The sequence below is a fragment of the Taudactylus pleione genome, unplaced genomic scaffold (assembly GCF_031769625.1).
Source record: "Taudactylus pleione unplaced genomic scaffold, aTauple2 ptg001029l, whole genome shotgun sequence".
In the NCBI taxonomy this organism is placed as follows: Eukaryota; Metazoa; Chordata; class Amphibia; order Anura; family Myobatrachidae; genus Taudactylus; species Taudactylus pleione.
The window spans coordinates 324,902-345,548 of record NW_028285430.1 but is presented as its reverse complement, the minus strand read 5'-3'; the positions used below and the strand labels follow the sequence as shown (position 1 = coordinate 345,548).

At 45.1% G+C, this 20,647-nt stretch overlaps 1 protein-coding gene across 3 annotated transcripts in view; it reads left to right on the top strand.

Annotated features, from left to right (window-relative positions):
- The window catches only part of ATG16L1 (autophagy related 16 like 1), a 72,926-nt gene that overhangs the window by 16,860 nt on the left and 35,419 nt on the right, over nt 1-20,647 (top strand). For 2 of the 3 annotated variants that reach the window (XM_088461230.1, XM_088461229.1), the window contains exons 3-9: nt 4,322-4,415; nt 11,990-12,095; nt 12,467-12,540; nt 12,762-13,013; nt 15,583-15,648; nt 16,097-16,180; nt 18,127-18,186. In XM_088461230.1, coding sequence (XP_088317356.1) covers nt 4,322-4,415; nt 11,990-12,095; nt 12,467-12,540; nt 12,762-13,013; nt 15,583-15,648; nt 16,097-16,180; nt 18,127-18,186 — 736 coding nt within the window. The remainder of the gene's footprint in view (nt 1-4,321; nt 4,416-11,989; nt 12,096-12,466; nt 12,541-12,761; nt 13,014-15,582; nt 15,649-16,096; nt 16,181-18,126; nt 18,187-20,647) is intronic. The other variant, XM_088461231.1, reaches the window with a different exon arrangement.

Sequence of the window (20,647 nt, the reverse complement as noted above, 5' to 3'; positions counted from 1 at the left end):
CCATATCACTCAGTATAATGATGACATGTAGTCTGATGAGGGTGAACTCCTGGATTTATCTCATTTTGAGCCCCCTCCCAAGGGGGTTGAGGCTAAATCTAAGATATTTATGCCCAGGCCTCATATGGGCCGTCCATATGGGCTTGCTCATCACGGATGATGGCCTTCCCACGGCTACGCCTACGTACGCTTATTTTAAGGAGATGATTTAATCACACAAGCGCCTGGCTTATGCATACCCCTTTGCAGGCAGCTATTTCACTAAATGGGAGTCTCCCCCTCAGGTGGATTCTCATGTGACACACATGGTGATAAGTGCAACTTCACCTATGCCGTCCATGTCATCTCACACTGATGCTATGGACCGCAAGGTGGAGGTGTGTCTTAAATCTATTTACTCCTTCGTTGGAGGGGCCTCCAGACCGGCTATGGCAGTCTGCTGGGTGGCTCGGGCCATGGGAAGATGGGCGGACGCCTTGGAGGCGTCCTTTCCTCCTGAGGCTCCCAGTGAGCAAATTGTTCTAGTGGACAAAGGTCCTCATTAAGAGCCGCTCGTAAGCGGCAGTACGCTCATTCAGAAAAAGGGGGTGGCTGTTCAAATGAACCGTTCGCTCCTTGCGGTCTGTTGCCGCCTCCATGTCTGAGCGAGCGAACAAAACATGCTCTCGTTTATTTGATAAAAACGCCCCCCTGGCAGCTCGCATCATACGTCATGTCTGCTATTTATTATATTAATCGAGTACATCGGACAGCGTATGAACTGCTCGCTATTCTTGTGGTTGCTTTTTCCTACCACTATATTGTGAGCAGTTCTGACTATAAAACAACCAAGTGACGTGGTCAGTGACGCTGCTGTATTAATTATGCACACCCATAAAACGCCCGCTTTGACCTTTAAGCACGTCTGCGTTCTGATTTCCACTCCCCGTTTTCAAGCACCTTCCCCTGTTACCACCCACATACGCCTCCTCCTGTCACTCAAAATAGCAGGCCTTCGCTATATAGCGAACAAACGATTTTCGGCCGCACTGACTGGTTCGCACATGCGTATTATAAACCGTACGCATGCGCAGATGTGCGAACATCGCTCGGAATGAGCGTACTGCCGCTTACGAGCAGCTCTGAATGAGGTCCAAACTCCGTGATTCAGCTGTGCACATTAATGAGGCAGCTTTGGATTCTTACTTCAAAGATTTCCGCTGCGGCGGTGTCCGCTCGCGGCTCCTTATGGTACGTTCTTGGAGAGCAGCTGTGGAATCCAAGAAGGGCTTGGAATGCTTACCTTATAATGGTAAGGTTCTGTTTGGCCCTGATTTAGTCAAAATTGTGCATACGCTGGCGACAGCTAAATCTGCATGTCTGCCTTCAGCTCTGACTCCATCCGGATCTGGGACCTCGTCCTTTAGATCCCATTGTCCCCAGGGTAAGCCTAAGGTGCAGTCCTTTCCGAGACCCTCCGGGGCCAAGTAGGCTGTGAAGTCCAAGAAACAGGCTTGGAGCGCTAGATGTCCTGCCGCCATACCAGACGACAAACCCTCAGCCTTACAGGTTGGGCCTCCCCTTGGGGAGCCCCAAGGTGGGGGCCGGCTTCTATTCGCCCAGGGTTGGTGTCAAACCACCGCAGACGGACTGGATCCTTCTCACTTGGGTAAGGGAAGTGGTCTCCCACGGATATGCCCTCTCCTCCTGAGAATGCCTCCCCATCAATTCTTCACAGCAGGCCTTCCTTCAGTTCAAGAAAAGGCCCTGGAAATCCAGTAGGTGGTGCGCTCTATGCTCCTGGCAGGGGTCATAGTGCCTGTCCCATCACCCCAGAGGGGGATGGGTTATTATTCCCACCTCTTTCTGGTACAGAAAACATGTTGTGCATACCATCCTAGCCTCAACCTCAAGTCCCTAAACAAATTACAAAAGGGTACCTCGGTTCAGGATGGACACTCTGCGTTCCATTGTATTAGCTATGGAACTTAGGGATTTTGTGGTGTCTCTGGACATCCAGGATGCCTACCTGCATATCCCTATTGCAACAGCTCATCAATGATTCCTCAGATTTGCTGCACTGGATCACCATTACCTGTTTAAGGGCGTTTGTCTGCTACCCTACATGGACGACCTCCTACTGTTAGCAGGATCTCCAGAATTACTTTGCAGCCTTCTGCAACTGACAATATCTGTGTTGCAGACCCTCGGCTGGCGGATAGATTGGAAGGAGTCCTCACTAATTCCATCCAAGAGGAAGTTCCATCTGGGTGCACTTGTTTGACTCTAAACAGCAGAGAATCTTCTTAACAGAGGAGAAGCTCTCGGCGTTGCAGACAAGGGTACGCACTTGTCTTCAAGGTTGCCGACTTTCCATTCACTTGGTGATGCGATTACTGGGGTCCATGGTGTCAACATTCGACATGGTGGAGTATGCCCAGTTTTCACTCCAGACCTCTGCAGAGGTTGATGGCCCAGATGTCACTGGTACTCAGATCTGCGGAGTCTCTCCATCGACACTTTGTTGCTGTTGCCTCAATGTCCAGACCTGTTGTATCAGGGTCCTTGCTTTTACCCGGATCTGGGTCGTCTGTCTTTGATGGCGTGGCTCTTGAGACATCCCTCCTATGGGCTAAGGGGTTCTCAAATTATGTGGTTAACACCATGCGCAGAGCTCGGATACTTGCTTCAGACAGGATTTACCACAGAGTGTGGCATACCTACTTTGAGTATTGTCCAGGGGGTACGATCCCCAGGTATTTCGGATATCCAGGGCTCTGGCTTTCCTACAGGCGGGCTTACAAGCCGCCTCGCATCCTGGAAGGTGCATGTTTCCGCACTGTCAGTGTGGTTTCAGCGTAGGATTGCTCCACTTTCTGATATCCGCACCTTTTATGCAGGGTGTCTCTTGCTTTCAGCCTCCCTTTGTCCCTCCAGTGGCTCCTTGGGATTTGGCTGTGGTCCTTAGGGCTCTCCAAGGACCTCCATTTGAACCCCTGAGCTCAGTAGACTTCAGATGGCTTGCAGCGAAGACTGTATTTCTTCTAGCTATTGCTTCAGCTAGAAGGGTGTCAGATTTGGGGGCACTTTCTTGTGGCCCTCTCTTTATGATTTCTCACAGGAACAGGGCGGTTCTTAGGACTCGCCCTGGTTTTCTTCCTAAGGTGGTGTCTGGTTTCCACATTAATTAGGAAATTATAGTACTGGCCTGAAACTCACCGGACCTTTCAGCAGGTGAGGCCTCATTGGATGTGGTACGTGCTCTCCGTATTTATGCGGACCGTACCAGTTCCCTTCAGAAGTTGGACTCCTTGTTTGTCCTCTTCGGCAGGCACTCTACTGAGGTATGAGCAGAAATCCATTTAAAGTTTTAAATGGATTTCTACTCATACCTCAGTAGAGTGCCTGCCAAAATCCTCTAGTCGCTGATTTACAAAGTGGTCAATTGAATTTCTCGGGGAACTCATCCCGGAGCTACATTGCCGTGCTGGCAATTAAATTGTCCCCTAAGGGCCTTATTTTGATTTAGAAGTAAATCCAGTTGGAAGCTGTGTCCAAAAAAAAAAAAAAAGATTGCCATATTAGGAAAACTAGTGCCTCAGTTCAGCATAGCACCCAGCACTTGTCGGAAAATTCAGTTTAGCGCGACTAGGTCCTGGCATAAGTCGCAGTAAACTGCATCTCCCAACTAAAGTGCAAGGCACCATGCGGCCAAAAGAATAGCTTGGGTCACTCTTTCCAGGAGGGAATTTAATTGCCCCCTTTAGTGTATTGCATAATAATGCATCTCCCCTGCCTGTCTACTTTCAGTTGGAGTACCCGAAGACTTTTATCCCTATGGCCTTCTGTATTTCTACACCCCCTAATCAGATGTGAAATAATAAATGAGGCTACTATGACTTTCAGTACCTCTACTGTATTGACCATACTCCAATTAACCTCTACACCCTAGTGGCTCCAGTACCATCTTAAACTCTCTTACAAGAAACGAATCATTCACCATCCTTCTCACACTTTCCGTTCACCACTGATTCATCATGTTTGTTCACCGGTTTCCCTTTTATATTGTAAAAAAAAAAAAAACTTGTGTTCCCCTTTAGTTTTCACTTTAGATTGTAAAGCTTGGATGACTCTTTAACGTGCTTCATTTTAGGTTGCAAAATACTGAATAGTAGCTGAATAGTTAAACAGTACATTGGCAGTGGCAGCTATTGACTTCTCTGGGGAATGAACATGTAGATGGGCATGGGTCAAGGACACAGATTTGTCAGCTGTGCTCAGATGATCCCTCAGGCAGAGGGGGTTTTCTCTTCTGCTAATTGAGTTTCTATTCTACCAACAGATAACCGCTTACTTGAGAAGTCTGACTTTCAGTCCGTTTTGGCTGATAAACTGCAAGTGGACAAGTATGATCAGCAGAGCCGCCATGACATCAGGTAGCAACTGTAATGCCACCATTAGGTCTAACACTTGTCTTTACATTGAAAAATATATGGACACTATATATAACGTTATCAAGTTACTAAACTTTGTCAGTGATCGCATATATACACGCTATAGCGCGTAGTTTACCCGACTTTGTGGACCGGGTACTCACTTTTCCAAGATGGTTGGGTCCCCGGGACGCGCCCCGCAGCTATGGGAGGCTGCAGAAGATTGTCTCTGGCGTGGTTGCACTGGGGGATTCCAGTCACAGCAGGTTGGGGTTTCACTAGTGTGTGCAGGGGATGGTTCTGAGCAGTTAGAACCCCCCAGATATACCGAATCCCTGACAGCAGTGGAGGAGGATTCATTATGGCAAGCCCCACCCCCATATCCTCCGCTAATCGCGGCAGTACATCGTGAGGGGCCTAATGGTGCGAGGTGCCCTCCCCCATTAGCAACCTGCAGCAGCCTCAGCAGTGTAAATATGTATGTGTACATATGTGTATCTATGTGTTAGTGAGTATCTGTGTGTTAATATGTATATAGTGTTACTCTACCCCAACTTCTCAGTCTTTAACCCCAGCTTTACACCAATTCCTGCTTGCCCTTAACCCCCTGTACCCCAATTGATGCCTGGCCTCATATGTGATGGGACTCAGAAACATTGTAAGGCCCCAATTTTTTTAAAAGAGGAGTCCCTGGGACCCACAATTTTTTTCGTTCAGCACGATCACTGTTTATAATAGCTGATATTTTTCTTTCTTCAAGCTAGGGGATGCTGGACCATGGAGTTGTAGCTGGGACTGCAGGAGCTGGCACTTAACTAACTAAACCTGTAGCTTTAACACTAAGCTCCTCCCCTCTGCAACCCCATGATGCCAGTGTAGTTTAAGTGCCTGTGGACTTAAACACTTTTTGGAAGGGCTGCGCTGCAGCCATTTGTAGCCAGGGAATATTTTTTTATTTATTTGCTGAAGGCTAAGTATTTGTACTTTATATTTGCCTGTTTTTGTGGGATTTGTGCAGTTTCCCAGTGACCTCTGTTTTTACCGGCTACCTGCATCCGCGTCTTTTTTTGCAGGACCACGTGGCAACTATGACAGACAAAACAATGCCTGTCAGGGCTAAGTTCACCACTATGGCGTTCTACTTTACTTGTGCCCAGTGTAATTTAAAGTTACCGTGTGGACAGTTGGACCCCAGGGCGCTGTGCACAGACTGTCGGTCGGGGCCCAGTGGCGTGCAGGCATCAGGTGGCACCGTGTCCGCCCCAGATGAGCCGGTGTGAGCACAGGCGATGGGGCGGTTGCTCGCCGACTTGGTGCAGTTTATGGCGCTTAAGCGGGAGGAACGGGCTCATGTGGATGCCGCCCCCGTTTCTGTCATACACGGTACTGGGTCGCCAGCAGCGGACGGGGTGGTCCCCCTGCCGGGACCTGACCCACCCTGGCTTCAAGGATCCTAAGCTGCACGAGGCACATCAGTGTCTTCCTTCTTACAGGGTGGTGTTAAACTTTTTGGATTCCGAAGAAGAGGAGGGTGAACTTCTGCAGGAGGAGGTTCTCCCCGAGGGGGCGGATCTGGAGACCTCTCTGGGTCAAGGTGTGGAAGATCTCATTACGGCGGTGCGGCAGTGGGACTGTTCAAGCATAGGTGCAAGAGGATGGTTACTTTCCCTGCTTCCTCGGATATCTCAGATCATCGTGGAAGGCCCCGGATAAGTTCTCCGTTCCTCGCAAATTTGCGTTTCTTTACCCTCCTCCGCCAGACCATGTCACCAAGTGGGAGCAACCTTCCAAAGGTTGATGCGGCAGTGGCACATTTGGCTAAGCACACTGCGTTTCAGGTTCAGGGTTCTGCATCCTTCAAGGATCTGCTGGATAACAAATTGGAAGGTTACTTTAAGTCCATTTTTAATGGCCTACGCGTTGGCCGCACTGGCCATGAATACGTGGGCCGACAAACTAGTTGTTGGACATCAGGGTGACTTATCCAGAGAATCTTTACTGGATTTGGCAGAACAGCTGCGCGGGGCTGATGAAAATGTGCATGAGGCCGTCCAGGACGGCGCCCAGATGGCATCCAGGGTTTTGGCTACTGCCTTCTCAGCTCGGAGGGCACTCTGGTTCCGCACCTATGATGCGGATGCCGAATCCAAGCGTTCTTTGGAATCTCTCCCCTTTGGCGGGGGGGGTTTTGTTTGGAACTGAGTTGGACACCATTATTGCCCAGGCTACTGGGAGGAAAAGCACTTTCCTGCCCGTAGTGGCCCAAAAACAGCCTGGACCACAGTTTCGTGCTCTTCGCTCTCCTTTTTGAGGGGTAGCGTTTACTAGAGATCAGTCTACCCGAGGCCGGTTTTCCCCCAGCAGGGTTTCGGCTCCTCGGGGTAGGTTTTCTGGTACCTACAGGTGCTCAAGAGCCAAGGCCCCTGAGAAGTCTAGCGCCTGACGAGGTCTCTGCCCACCCAGTCCGGTCGGGGGTAGGCGGATGCCTGCTCCAGTTCAGGGACCGGTGGGTGGCGACTACAGGCAGTGCCTGGGTGCATGGCATCATTTCCCAAGGATATGTCATCGCCCTCAGGAGTCTGCCACCGCAACGTTTTTTCACAACAGCTCTTCCCCAGGACATGGTGAAGAGGGGGTCCTTGGACCAGGCTATATTGGTTCTCTGCTTTCAGAAGGAGTTATTCTTCTGGTTCTGGCGTCGGAAAGGAAACAAGGATTCTACTCCAACCTCTTCCTTTTTCGGAAGCACAACGGCACCTATCGTCCGATCTTGAATCTACGGGCCTTGAACACCAGACTGGGTGGACCGTTTCCGCATGGAATCTCTCTGATTGGTGATCCAGGGAATGTCGGCCAATGATTTTTTGGCCTCGCTCCATGCCAGGAAGGCATACCTACACGTTTTTATGTGGCCAGATCATCACTCTCCTCTGATTCACAGTCGACCTGGCACACTATCAGTTCCAGGCCCTGCCATTCGGCTTGGCTACAGCCCCACACGTCTTCATGAAGATCATGGTGGCTATGGCAAGCCTACTGCACAAGGACGGGATAACGGTTGTTCCTTATTTGGACGATCTGCTAGTGAAAGCAGATTCGGCTGCCCAATTGCAGCTCCATCTGGATCGCACGGTGCAGGTGCTTCAGTATCACGGCTGAATTTTGAACTTTAAAAAGTCACCTGACACCTTGCCAACACCTGATGTTCCTGGGAGTGAACTTCAACATCTCCCCCCAGAGAGTCTTCCTGCCCGAGTCCAAAGCCCGGGCCGTATGGGAATTGGTCACAACGGTGTTGTCGGTGCCTTGCCCATCCATCTGGCTGTGTATGAAGCTGTTTGGTATGATGATCTCCACTTTTGAGACCATCCAGTACACCCGCTTCCACTCACGGGAATTCCAGGGACCTCTCATCTCAGCTTCCGGTTCTGTCATACAACACTCTGCAATCCCTCCGTTGGTGGCTGGTTTCCGATCACCTGCTCCGCGGTCGTTTCTTGGTCACTCCAAGCTGGGTCATTGTGACCACAGATGCAAGTCTCATCAGTTGGGGTCCTGTGATGTTGATTCTTCGTCTTCAGGGTCTTTGGTCGTCATCAGAGACTGCCCTACCAATCAATGTGCTGGAGCTCTGTGCCATCTATGGTTTCCGAGTTGAGGGCCTTATCGCCGTTCGTCATATTCCACAACGATCGGCAGTTCCGGCTTCCCACTTGAACCAGGAAATTGTCTTTCCTGTGTTTTCCCCATCGGAGACTTCCCGGGACCGGGACAATCTGGCTCTGTTGGACGTGGTCCGTGCCCTGCGGATCTACTTGGACAGAACTTCTGCCCTCCGTCGTACGGATTCCCTACTGGTTCTCTACAGTGCTCAAAAAGTGGCTGGCTAGCTAGGAAGCAGACCATTGAACGTTAGATCCGCTCCGTCATCTCTTGGGCCTATTCTTATGCGGGGCGACCTGTACCTGCCAAGGTGTCGTCTCCTTCTACTCGGGCAGTGGCAACCTCCTGGGCGTGCGTCACGGTGCCTCGGCTGAACAGGTCTGCTTCGCAGCTACATGGTCCTCTATCAACATGTTCACTAGTTTTTACAGGTTTCATATTTTTGCCTCCTGCGACGCCAACTTTGTTCTCCGGTCAGGCAGCCATTAGCGTTCCCTCCACTGGGGGCAGCTTTTGAACGTCCCATGGTCCAGTGCACCCCAGAAAGAGAAAAGAGGATTTTGGGGTATTTACTGTTGAATCCTTTTCTCTGATTCATGCTGGGGGACACTGCGTTCCCTTCCTTACACTGAGTCGTATTGCGTTGTATATTTTGACCGGTTGGTCCCTGCAAGTCTGTTTTTATTTTGGTTTTAACCATTTCACTGGGTTACCGCCTCTCCTTACCAAGCGCTATTGAAGTTTCACTGACATCATGGGGTGGAGCTTAGTGTTAAAGCTACAAGTTTAGTTAAGTGCCAGCTCCTGCAGTCCCAGCTACATCCGCATGGTCCAGTGCCCCCAGCATGAATCCGAGAAAAGGATTCAACGGTAAGTACTCCAAACATTTTTTTTCTTTTAAATAACACTATTTTTATTTATTTATGGACCATGCTGCAACCTATAGCAGAAGTTTCCCTTATATCCTGAACTGTAAATTAAAAAAGAGCTACAATTGGGTAACAGCGGGCTTCATCACATATTATGTGTATTTGTACTCCCTTAATATTTATTTAGGTGCCGGATTTTGGAATGTTTAGCATAAAGGCTGAATTAACATAGGGCCTGGTTCATAAGTGAATGATAATGCATTTGCAAATCCTGTACGCAGCTGCTGTGTGAAATATGCAAATGCATGCAGCCACCGGGCTATATGAGACTCCCACCGAAGCCATCACAAATCCAAGCATCTGCGTATAAGCACCAGCATTGGTCGCAGATCATTCGATGTTAGCAGTCCTGAGTAACTATGGTCACACAAATTGGTCAAGGGAACTGAGACGCTGGTGCCAGGATCGCAGATACACACACACCGAAAATAGCCACGACAAGCCTGCATTCCACTCCCCATAAGCACCCCCAACCAGTCACTGAATGTCAATCACCTTGCGATTAAATACTTACTGCGAGCGGAATCGCAAAGCCATGACACGTGCACAGTGCGACCGCAGTGCATGCGCTGTCTGCCGATAATCGCTTCACTGCTTTAATATATCGGCATTGCCTCCGCATCAGGCCCATAGTTCTGTGCCTAAAGTGTGGGACATCATGTACAAAAGACGTTCTCAAACTTACGGCTCTCATAGCTGAATAGGGGTTATGGAACCCACTATGAGCATCCAATGAGCTTCTCAAAACGAGTCCTAAGCCATCCTCTATCGCATATCTGCATGCATGAAAGGGATGGACAAAGCTAATACATCTGCATGCCTTGTTTCTTTTTCTTCACCAATGTAATTTAACGCTGCTCACATCAGGCAGTATTATCAGGAAATGGGGCAATTGGCGCACAGATGAAGTGTGTGAAATGTATTGAATCATTATAGGTCATATTGGAAAAATGTGTCAGAAAGATTGTGTATGTGTTTGATCATCTTTAAACTTATCGATCCTTGCTAGAAGTGATCTGAATTTCATCCACTGTGACTATCCTTATGACCTTGTCAGTTTTCCCCCTGGATGTGCTGCCAGGATCAGGATGAGCATGAACAGCTTTATAATATGTCTTTGTGTCTTTTGATAGTATATGGTGTCATTTTATGTCCCTCTACTCTTTTTAAACCTTTAACTCAGTGTTTACTAAAGTCTGTACCTTAAAGCTGGGTATGCACTTGTTCAATCCTCGGCAGATCTGACTCCCGACCGACCAGTTTGTCCGACATTGTACCCACCGCTGACCGACCCGCAACCTGATCCTGGTCGCCTGTTGGGTCCCCTGGTTTTTAAACACGCTTAAAAACTAGGAGACCCGACCGCCAACTAGCCAACCAATTTTGTAGTGTGTAGGCTGCTGAGACCAGAGATGGTGACCGATCTCCGGTCCTAGCAGCCCAGCACACCATCAGCTACTGCGGGACCCGGAATGACGATACAGGCATGGTGGTGGACGGCGGCGGAGGGCATGGTGGTGGGACTGGAGCCTTTACTTGCAGAGTTAGTCACCGGGCAGCTTGCACAATGGCGGTGATATCCAGTTTAAAAAAATGACCCTTTTATGTTTGGGCCTGTTGGCACCTGTGTTTCTTCAAGTGCTGTCATGCTGGGGCAGGCATGATGGGACCTATAGGCAGCCTGTAAAGAAAAATATTAAGGTACAATGAACCCTGCACCCACCCCCGCCAGAGGAGTGGGGCATAGCCCTGGGCTGACCAGTTTTAAGGCTAGTCAATGTGATGGCAGGGCGGGACCCCACACTGTGTATCCTGTTATGGCATTACCACCCTGGCTGAATAAGCCTGGTGCTAGTTATTGGAAAATAGGGGTAACCCCACACAGTTTTTTTTTGTTTGTTTTTTCCCTATCTTTCAATACCAGATTAGGCTCAGTGGCCCAGCGCTGGTTACTAATTTGGGGTGGAACCCTATGCATTTTCTTTAAAATGAACCTTTTCTTTAGCACGCACAGATCATACTGTGCAGTGTAGCTCTGCCCCTTATGTAAATATGTGTGTGAGTGACAGCTGCTTTCAGCAGACTGTTTCAGCACATGCAGATTGGAGGTCTGCTGAAAAATAGGACGAGTGTGCACGCATAGATTGGAGTGTGTGCACGCATAGATTGGATGTCGAATCTGCGCGCAGGTCTGCAGAAGGATCTGATCTGGGGTCTAATCTGAGGATTGGACAAGTGTGTACTAATCTTAACAATCTAGGTTTAAAGATAGCCATGCTTGAGCACAGATGGTTAAATCAGAATGACTGAGATATGAAGACACCTGTGCATATCCTTTTAAACCTGGACTGTTTGGCTGCCTTGAGGTCTGAGTTCCTAAAGCACTGAGTTTGGGAAACACTATATGATAACCTGATTTTCTTTTAGTCTTCATATATTTATTTATTGGCGAGAGCTAGACAATAAGAGCTATGTTTGTGTATACATACCAGTGCTGCTTAGAAAGGCAGCTACGGCAGTAGGGGTTAGGGCCGTGCAGGCATTTCCCTGCTATTGGCATGGCCCATCCAATACTATATTTTGTACAGTCACACCATTTTGGCAACACGTCGATTACTTTGCAGGCAAATAATTATAGATGCAGTAGTCTAATCCACTACTGGAATTTATTAGTTTGAAATCCATTACATGATAAATGCTGTTACTTTATAATTTGGTCTTTTCATCTTATTTTTGTTTTCAGGATGACAAAGCAAGATCTATTTTTTCCAGTAGTATCTCTTATTTGTATCAGCTGCTCGGTATAACGTTCATTACTTTATCTGCTCTATTTCATACTGTATATACTATAATGTATTTTCATGTTTTTTGTTGCATATGATGCTTCAATAATAACATAACATAATTTTGGGGGAAAAAAAACATGTCTCCTTTCACAGTATACAAATACAGACTTATTGAATTAATTTATTTTCCCCACTCAAGTCCAGGACCAGACGGGATGCGAAATGATGCGATTCTACAGGACATGGCCCAGATGAGGATAAAACACCAGGAGGAGTTAACGGAGCTCCATAAAAAACGTGGAGAGGTAACTCCTTCCTCTCCTGAAAGCATTATCTCCAAGCTAGCCATTGAAAGGAGTCTGTTGCTGTTTGTAAACTGGATTGGATCATTATCGGGCATGTTAAAAAATGTGGCTGAAAGATTTGTGTATGTGTTCTATGGTTAGCATTGGTTACAACATTTCTTTAACCATGGAAAGTTGTTGAAGAAGTAAACCTTTTCTTGGCCATAACATATTTAGACTGTTCTGTTTTTACCAGCTGCAGATTGTACAACACTGATGGATGTTGTTCAGTAACAGTTCTGTGTAGCTTCAGGGAAGATGCCCATTTTGGTTACACTTTTCGATCCATTTTATCTGGGCTGTCAGTAAATCTCCATATCCCTCCCTCTCAGCTGGCTCAAACAGTGATAGAACTGAACAACCAGATGCAGCAAAAGGACAAAGAAATCCAGACCAACAAGGCAACGTGAGTAAAGAATATTCTGTAATGATTTTGTGGTTGACACTTGTACCATAGGGGAAAGCAAAGACAAACCGACGAAGCGTAACAATGTTTCTTCCCTCTTCCCTGTGTTTGCTTTACATTTTAATTGTAGCCTGAACCACGGACTGTAATTCGACCTACATATTTATAACATCATGCCAGTTTCTCAATAAAAGCCCCTGGTGCATTCTGTCCTTTTGCAGGATAGAGGAATACTTGCGCAACATCACAGAGCTTGAGACTGAATGCCAAGATTTGCGGAACAAACTGCAGGATCTTGAGCGCACGAACCAAACCCTGAAGGACGAGTACGACGCTCTGCAGATCACTTTTAACGCCTTAGAAGGGAAGCTGCGGAAAACCACAGAGGATAACCAGGAGCTGGTGACTCGCTGGATGGCAGAGAAAGCTCAGGAAGCCAATCGGCTGAACGCTGAAAATGAGAAGGACTCTAAGTAAGGTTCTTTCATTGTCACTCCTATTAATCTAGTTTAACAAGCCTCCAAAGTACATGGGTCCTGATTCAGAGCTGCATGCAAGTCGTTCGCATTGTGTGTTCGGAACTAAACCGAGCTCTCCGCCTGTATTCAGAGTTGCATGCATTTATGCAGCTGCACATCCGCTATCCCTTCGCTTGTGAAAATAGCCGTCATCACGATCGGAGCACATTTTAACTAGCCCTATTCCTAGTGCAAAAGATCCCTCTGAAATCAGCTCACCTCTGTATAGCCTGCAGCTATATACGCCTCACATGCTAACGCTCAATTACCGCCCAGTTACACCTATTCAAGTGAGGATGCAGCTGAGATGCCTAGGACTCTCCATCAGCATGATGCTGATGCTCTGACAAGTGAATTCACAAGATCCGTGTACAAGACGAACTTACCTGCATCTCTGAATCAGTCTGTTAGTGTACAACTGCAGTTTAATGGCAGCATGGATAGCTTTCCAGTCAAAATGCTAGAATGAGAGAGCAATCCTTAAACCCAGCGGATATGTTGAGGACCAATTCTGTAAAACATTATTCTATAGTGTAGCAAGTACTTCTATGCATGTACCTAATCTTTATGAAGTGATTCTTCTAGTGGTACAATATAGCAATTAATATTACTCCATGCTTTTTTTTATTACACCTCTGCAAAGATTTATACCATGTTTTTAGTAAAACAAATATACTGGTCAACTAGTTTTTGACATTTTACGTCTGACAGGAAGTAAGATCTATGTACTAAACTGTAGTCCTTTTGTGCTGATGTAGCCTGTGAGTGCTGTATTAGCTGCTGCAGATTTATAGGAGATCAATACAGGCATGTACATGTGTATGGTATATTGCAAGGCTGTTCAGCCACTAAAGAACCGTGATCTGCAGTTGCTATGTAATTAAAACTTGGTAGTTGCTACAGAATTGCATTTTTATTTATCCCCACATATTTCTATTTGTTAGTTGCGATTAATTTACTTGGTGATATTGGAAGAATGACCCAGTATGACCCCATATGTGGCTTATTGCCTGAACCTGGTCACATAATGTTTGGCATGACCACAAACCCCTACATGATATTTTGGCATGACCTAGTCTGTGTCAGAAAGCCAGGCATATGCATGAACAGCTGCATTATTGGCCAAATGAGAAACTGTTGCAGTCACTAAAGCTGCCCACACACATAGCGATTTTTTTACCCGGTCTGGCCGGTTCCGACCCATCGGAATGACAGATCAGGTAAAAAATGCCCAAATCGCGAGTCCCAACTCACGATCACGATGCGGTGTGCGCGCCCCCGCAGGTCGCACATCGCATCGTCAGATCTGCCGTGCTGTACGGCAGATCTGACAATCTAAGACACAATGCACTATAAAAAAGTCTGGCTACAGGAGAACGGATAAAGATTGGACAGCATATCGTGTGCAAATCGTGTGCTGAGCTGCCAGGGAGAGTTTCAAGGGAAATCTGACACATCGTCGGATCGTAAGTATATCGGTATATGTGTGGGCACCATAAGTCATTGAACCAAGCAATGGAATCGTGCTATGTGAGGCCTGGATATGTAAAGGAGTATGGAGTTCTGCCTCTAGCAAGGTAAACAACAATTTTCTTGTTATAATCTATGCTTTGTTCATCCTCCCTTCCATCTTCATTGGGACAAGTCATTAATAGAAAATTAGCTATGTGAACACGACGGTGCCTCTAAATGCTCCTATATAGAGTACAGGGTAACGGCCTGTAAATTCAGCAGGAAGATGACCAATTTTTTTAGTAACACTATGTCAATGCTTGTGTTTTTAGGAGACTGATCTGCAGATGTGATTTTTTTTCAGTGAATGTCACAAGTCCAGTGTTTTATTTAATCTGTTTTTATTTATTTTTATATTTGTGATGAAGTTCTTTCAGTGTTTATAGAGTTTTAAGTATTTAATAGGTTCCAGCACCAAGAATGTAAATGTTTAGTTATATTAAATTCATGGGGATAGATTTACTACAGTTTCTAAAAATGAAAAGTGGGGGTTTTGCCCTAGTAACCAATCAGATTCAGTCTATCGTTTTCTAGAAAGCAATAGAAAATTGAGGGCTACAACCTGATTGGTTGCTATTGGAAACACCTCCACTTTTAATTTTTACAAACTCTGGTAAATCTACCCCATGGGGTTTGGACTCCAGTATGTTGTCATTGTAGCCCTTCAGTGTGTTTGCAGTAAGCTTCTACCACTCCCATTCCATACTCTTTAGTGGAAACTTATTTTGACCGTTTATTATGTGTGCAGCCACCATTATTTATTTATTAACAGTTTCTTATATAGTTTTCTTATATTCTGTTGCATTTTACAATTGGAAACAACTCTAATTGAACAAAACTGGGTAATAATGACAGACCTAAAGGTAAGAGGGCCCTGCTCGCAAGCTTACAATCTATAGGGAAATAACTGTTGTTACACAAGGATAGGTGTTATAGTAATGGGTAACTGCTTTTATGCATATATTACAGAGTAGTGCATTACAACACAACTTTACCGTATAATCTCTTTCAGGAGAAGACAGGCACGGCTTCAGAAAGAGCTGGCTGAAGCAGCTAAGGAACCCTTGTCGGTGGAGCAGTGAGTATGATCACTTTCTGAGGGAGAAACCTCAGGGAACAACATGGAGTGTTTCTAACCCGTGCAATCACATGACCTACCTTAGCTACACATAGCTGGTAATGACATCGACCTATATTAGATAGGGTGCTTATTTGGAATGGCATTTCCTATTTACTAGATGCTTCCTTTCATGGGAGTTTCCTTTGTGTCTAGTCATTATTTGCACAAATAATTCCTGATATTAGAGTAACAGAATGCATAGAAAAATGTTACTAATTTAATTTATTATTTTACTTGTCGGATACTATTAGCATATGCCCACCCTTTGTATTTTACCTAGTACGCAATCATCCTTTCTTTAGCTTTCTTTAATTCCTGATCACATTTTGTTAACATATCAGCTGGGTATGGCCTTTCCATTGTATTATTCACTTTACTATAAGGTGCATTCTTTCTCCTCCCGCAGGGATGATGATATAGAGGTGTTAAATGATAATACTGATCCTCCAGGGGATGCTGCAGCACCTACAGTCATTGGCCGACTTTCAAGGTGAGTGGAGAGACGCTGCATGTTTATTTTCTGTATAATACTATGTAAGGAGAATGAGAAGTTTTTGTCTTGTGTACTGTGCATATTTAAAGAAGTGTATGTGATACGCTACAATCATTGCATCTCATCATCACTTTTCACTAACTTTTTACAATCAATGTTTAAAATAGTTTGAATTGTTGTCTGTGTTGTTCCACGATCTACCTCAGTTAAATACTGGAGAATGAGATGTCCATTTCTGCAGTGTGCAGATGTCTTGTTTTTCATTTTGTTACTGGACCTTGGGAAAATGACCTCAATTGTCCATAATGTCCCATGGCTGTAGTAAGCCCATAACTAAAAAGCCAATAAACATTAGTGTGCTTTTTTAGTTAAATGTGAAATCCCCAGGTCGCAAAACAGTGTTCCCCTCTGTCTGCGTCTGTAGTGCAAGGCGTCACTAGGAAACACTTGTGCTATGATAACACCTACCCCATCTCAACTTGCTGCTGCTCTGTGTGCTGACTGTTGTAGGAGGCAATAAGTAGGCCTTTTAGGAAGTGGATTCAATGAATGGGTCATTTTCATTTTGAAAATGTATCCCCCATGCCTGTTATCTTCTCCTATCGGAACTACGGAAATACCTGTTCTAGGACTTGTCATACACTATTAAGGCCCAGAGAAATAAGACTTCTGAAGAAGGACCTGATTTTAGATTGAACCGCAGTAATTACAATTTCAATCCCACTCCCTGCTCTCATTGTGATAATGTTTTTGGCTGCATTTGGTTCTGTGTATGTTAATGGTGCATACACATGGTTCCACCTGCACAACCAAAGATATCGCTGATAGATTTCCCTCCAACTTTCTGTAGTGCAGGGCAAACGATTTGGGGTGTACACACTGATAGATATCTATGATAGATATATCAGTGAAGTCATGTCTTTACAGGCAAATCTTGACGAAATCGTCCAAATTGGCCTGCATGTACAATCGACCATAGATATCGTTATCGTTGATGCGGGAACACGCATTGTTGGTCGATCGTTCACTGCATAAAAATGAGCAATTTATCGTTCAGGAAAATCGTCCTGTGTGTGTGCAGCATAAGAGAGATTATACCACAGCACCCAAAATATTTAAGAATATAAACTGCATATTAAGGATTACTGTAGGGAGGGAAAATGTTTGCTAGGCAATGTGCTTTAGTTACTACCAGTTCAAAACAAATGACGCTGGGACCTTGAACGTCAGTGGCCCACAGCAATGTGAGCACAGGAGACGTGGTCAGCAGTTGTCAGAGATTCCTTGGTGCTCGCCATAATTCCCATATCCCAAGAGTACAGAGCATGGAGTCTCATGAGAGAGACCTCCATAGCTCCCATAAGAGACAGCAAGGGTTTTTTATTAAATTTAAAGCAATCCTTTAAAACAGACTATAGTGTTCAGTGGCCTTTTTCCACTATTATCTTTTATGCTGTTTGTGCTGGGCTGCTCTCCAGACAGTGATACAATATAACTTTAGTGCTATAAAGTAGTCTCCAAAAAGTAAAAAGCGTAGCTAATAAGGCACACAAAATGAATTAGATTTTTTTTTTTTTAAATAAAAGTGCCAATCAAAAGTCATTTGGTTCTGCTAAGGTCTCCTTCTCAAACTGGTCAAATCTATTGTAGCTTCTTGATTCTGGAAGTGGACATCAAAACTTCCCTATGTGTACTTGTGCCTCCTCCTCTAACTGCATGTGCATCCTCTTACCCCCCATACTAAATGCACCTGCCTATATGATGCCTTACAGGGGCTGCCCCTTCCATGAATGCCACTTTACCTTGTCATGGCTTGTAGCTGAATGTTGTCCCTAGTGTACTGCTTGTAGAGTTTGTGATCCTTCTTGTTACATTGGTGACTGGGATATTTTAAGGTGTGGACATTGTCACCTGGCTTACTCATGTGCTCCCTCTCTCTTTAGTAAGAGACTCTCTCAGCCCGCCGTAGGAGGCCTCCTGGATTCTATCACTAATATTTTCGGGTAGGTCTATAGCTTCCTATATTGCTATTCCACGGTTCTTGGATTATCTGTACGTGGTTGTTTAGTATTTGATACTGGATGATGTGGAATCCATAATATTACTGTGTGGGTATAGTTTGCATAGTGTAGGTCTTATACTGTTCTAGGTAGCTAGAATATGTAGGTGTCTGTGTTGACTGCTGTTTAGTTTAGTCATCAATGTAGTGTTTTGTCTTATTCATTGTTCCAGCACTATTATTTTACATCCACCCAGGCATACTCTATGCTGAAAAGCAGCAATGCTAACTGTACCTGGCAGACTTATCTTAACAACCTTGTACCCACTGGCTAAAGTTGCAATATGTATGCTAAAGTGAACATTTTCTATATGTAATTTGTTTCTTTTGAGTAAACACAAGAATGTTTTTACAGATGGCTTTCTATGGAGCCATTAAAACCCGTATGAGTCGGAGCAGGAGTGCTGCTGTGCTCTGTTAGGGAACTCTGCCTGTTACAATTGTAACTCCGTTTTAATTTCCCTTTTAAATGAATCTAAACAATCAAAAATGTTACTGTACTTTCTATGCATTCAGCAGTTACATGGCACAAATATAAATGTGAGTGAACGGTCATTGTGTGTACGAATAGATTGATAGGTTACATCGTCACATACTACATCTTCACAAAGGTATACGGTATGGTTTGTAGACCAGATCTGCAGAACAAAAACAAGACTGCTCTCATGACTCTGAGATGTGCTTACAAAGCCTATCACCAGATAAAACCAAGGATACATCGTTAGAATTGTTTGTGAAGATCAGATTGTCTCGTCGGTGTATTGAATTCCCCTTTTTTTTTTCTTCTTAACAACATTTTCAAACTTTTATTTAAGACCGAATTACATTGATACAATAGAGGCATTTGCACTCATCCCCTGGCTTTGTTCTACAGGCTTTATGGAAACAATACAGGGAGGAAATTAGATTTTTAAAGGCTTAAATTTACATAATGTAAATGATGTGTATACCTACATAGCTGCCCTAAGTAGGAAGAGCATTATTTCCATGGGTAAATACTGCAGTTTTGCTGCTCTTCCAATTGTTCTCTGCTCCATAAAAACTAATGTAAACAAGCTATAGTTATAACTACGGTTACAGATTGTTGGATTTTTATACAGTGGCTACTAAGATTCGCAAGGCTGTACTACTGATTCCACCTGTGATTAGAATTTTGTTTATCCTAATCTTGATGGCTGTATTTGAAATATTCCTTTGTTTTTTGTTTTGTTTTTAATTGTAAATGACAAGTCCTGTTTAGATTATACGCAAATGCAGCTATTCTGGGTCGCATGCAATTTGGGCAGAGAGAGCAGGAACTGGGTTGAGAAAAGGCGTTCACACGCAGGCAAGGTTTAGTTTGCACAAATGCAGACCAGCAAATATTTGCAGATGTCCCTGTTAGGAGGCATATATTTTGTACGTGCTATATTAATTTATTAACATTTACTTGTAGAATGCAAGCATATTCTTTTACGCTTTACATCTGGGAACAAAACGATGATAAAACAAGACCTGATAATAACACGGACAAAGATGAGAGGGCCCTGCTCTGCAAGCTTACGATCTGTACGCACAGACTACGATGATTTGTCAGAACGTAGACACACATGCTGCATACGCAGAGCTCTATGCATCTCCTTGTATCTTGTCGTGGGCAGACATTTTTTTTAGCAAAAACATTTGTATTGTTAGTTACTCCCATTTTACTTCCTACACTGCATCCGCCTCATAGATTGCAAATATGTTTCATTTTAGTTCTGCTGTAAGCCCATGTAGGAAGCACATAAATGGCTAAATAGCAACAAATAATTCTGTACTTGTCTGTCTTCATGTGCGTGGCTAGAGGGTTAATCAGACACTCAGGGCCTGATTGCTGAACGCATATTCCCGAAGTTTGCGAATCTGCGCAGACGCAGGACCTACTCTGCAAGTGTGCAAACTGTCAGTGATTGACAGTCTGCTGCTGTTTGTGGGTGGGGAGGGGGCGGCGATGCCCTCCATTTCCCGCAGCCCCATGGGTCACCGCAGCCGGAGGATGGTACACAGGTTATCCGATGCTGCGTTGGACAACGCAGCTCTGATAAATAATGCACAGGAGGCGTGATGCTTCCTGCTGCATTACCACATCTGCAAGGGTCGCAATTGCAAAGCTGCCTGCATGCATACATGATATATCTATAGCCTGCATGTATACATCATATCTATAGCCTGGTAATATACATCATATATCTATAGCCTGCATGCAGCTTTGCAATTACGATCCTTGCAGAATCAGGCCCTTAGTGCACAGTTAAACCAGATGCGACCATCCAGTGCTTGGGCTTGAAGCACTGTATGGCTTCCCACTTACACTTTTTTTTATTGCAAATTTCCAATTTCACATAATCCAATTTAGTATCTGTCAATTCATTATCATGTGCTGG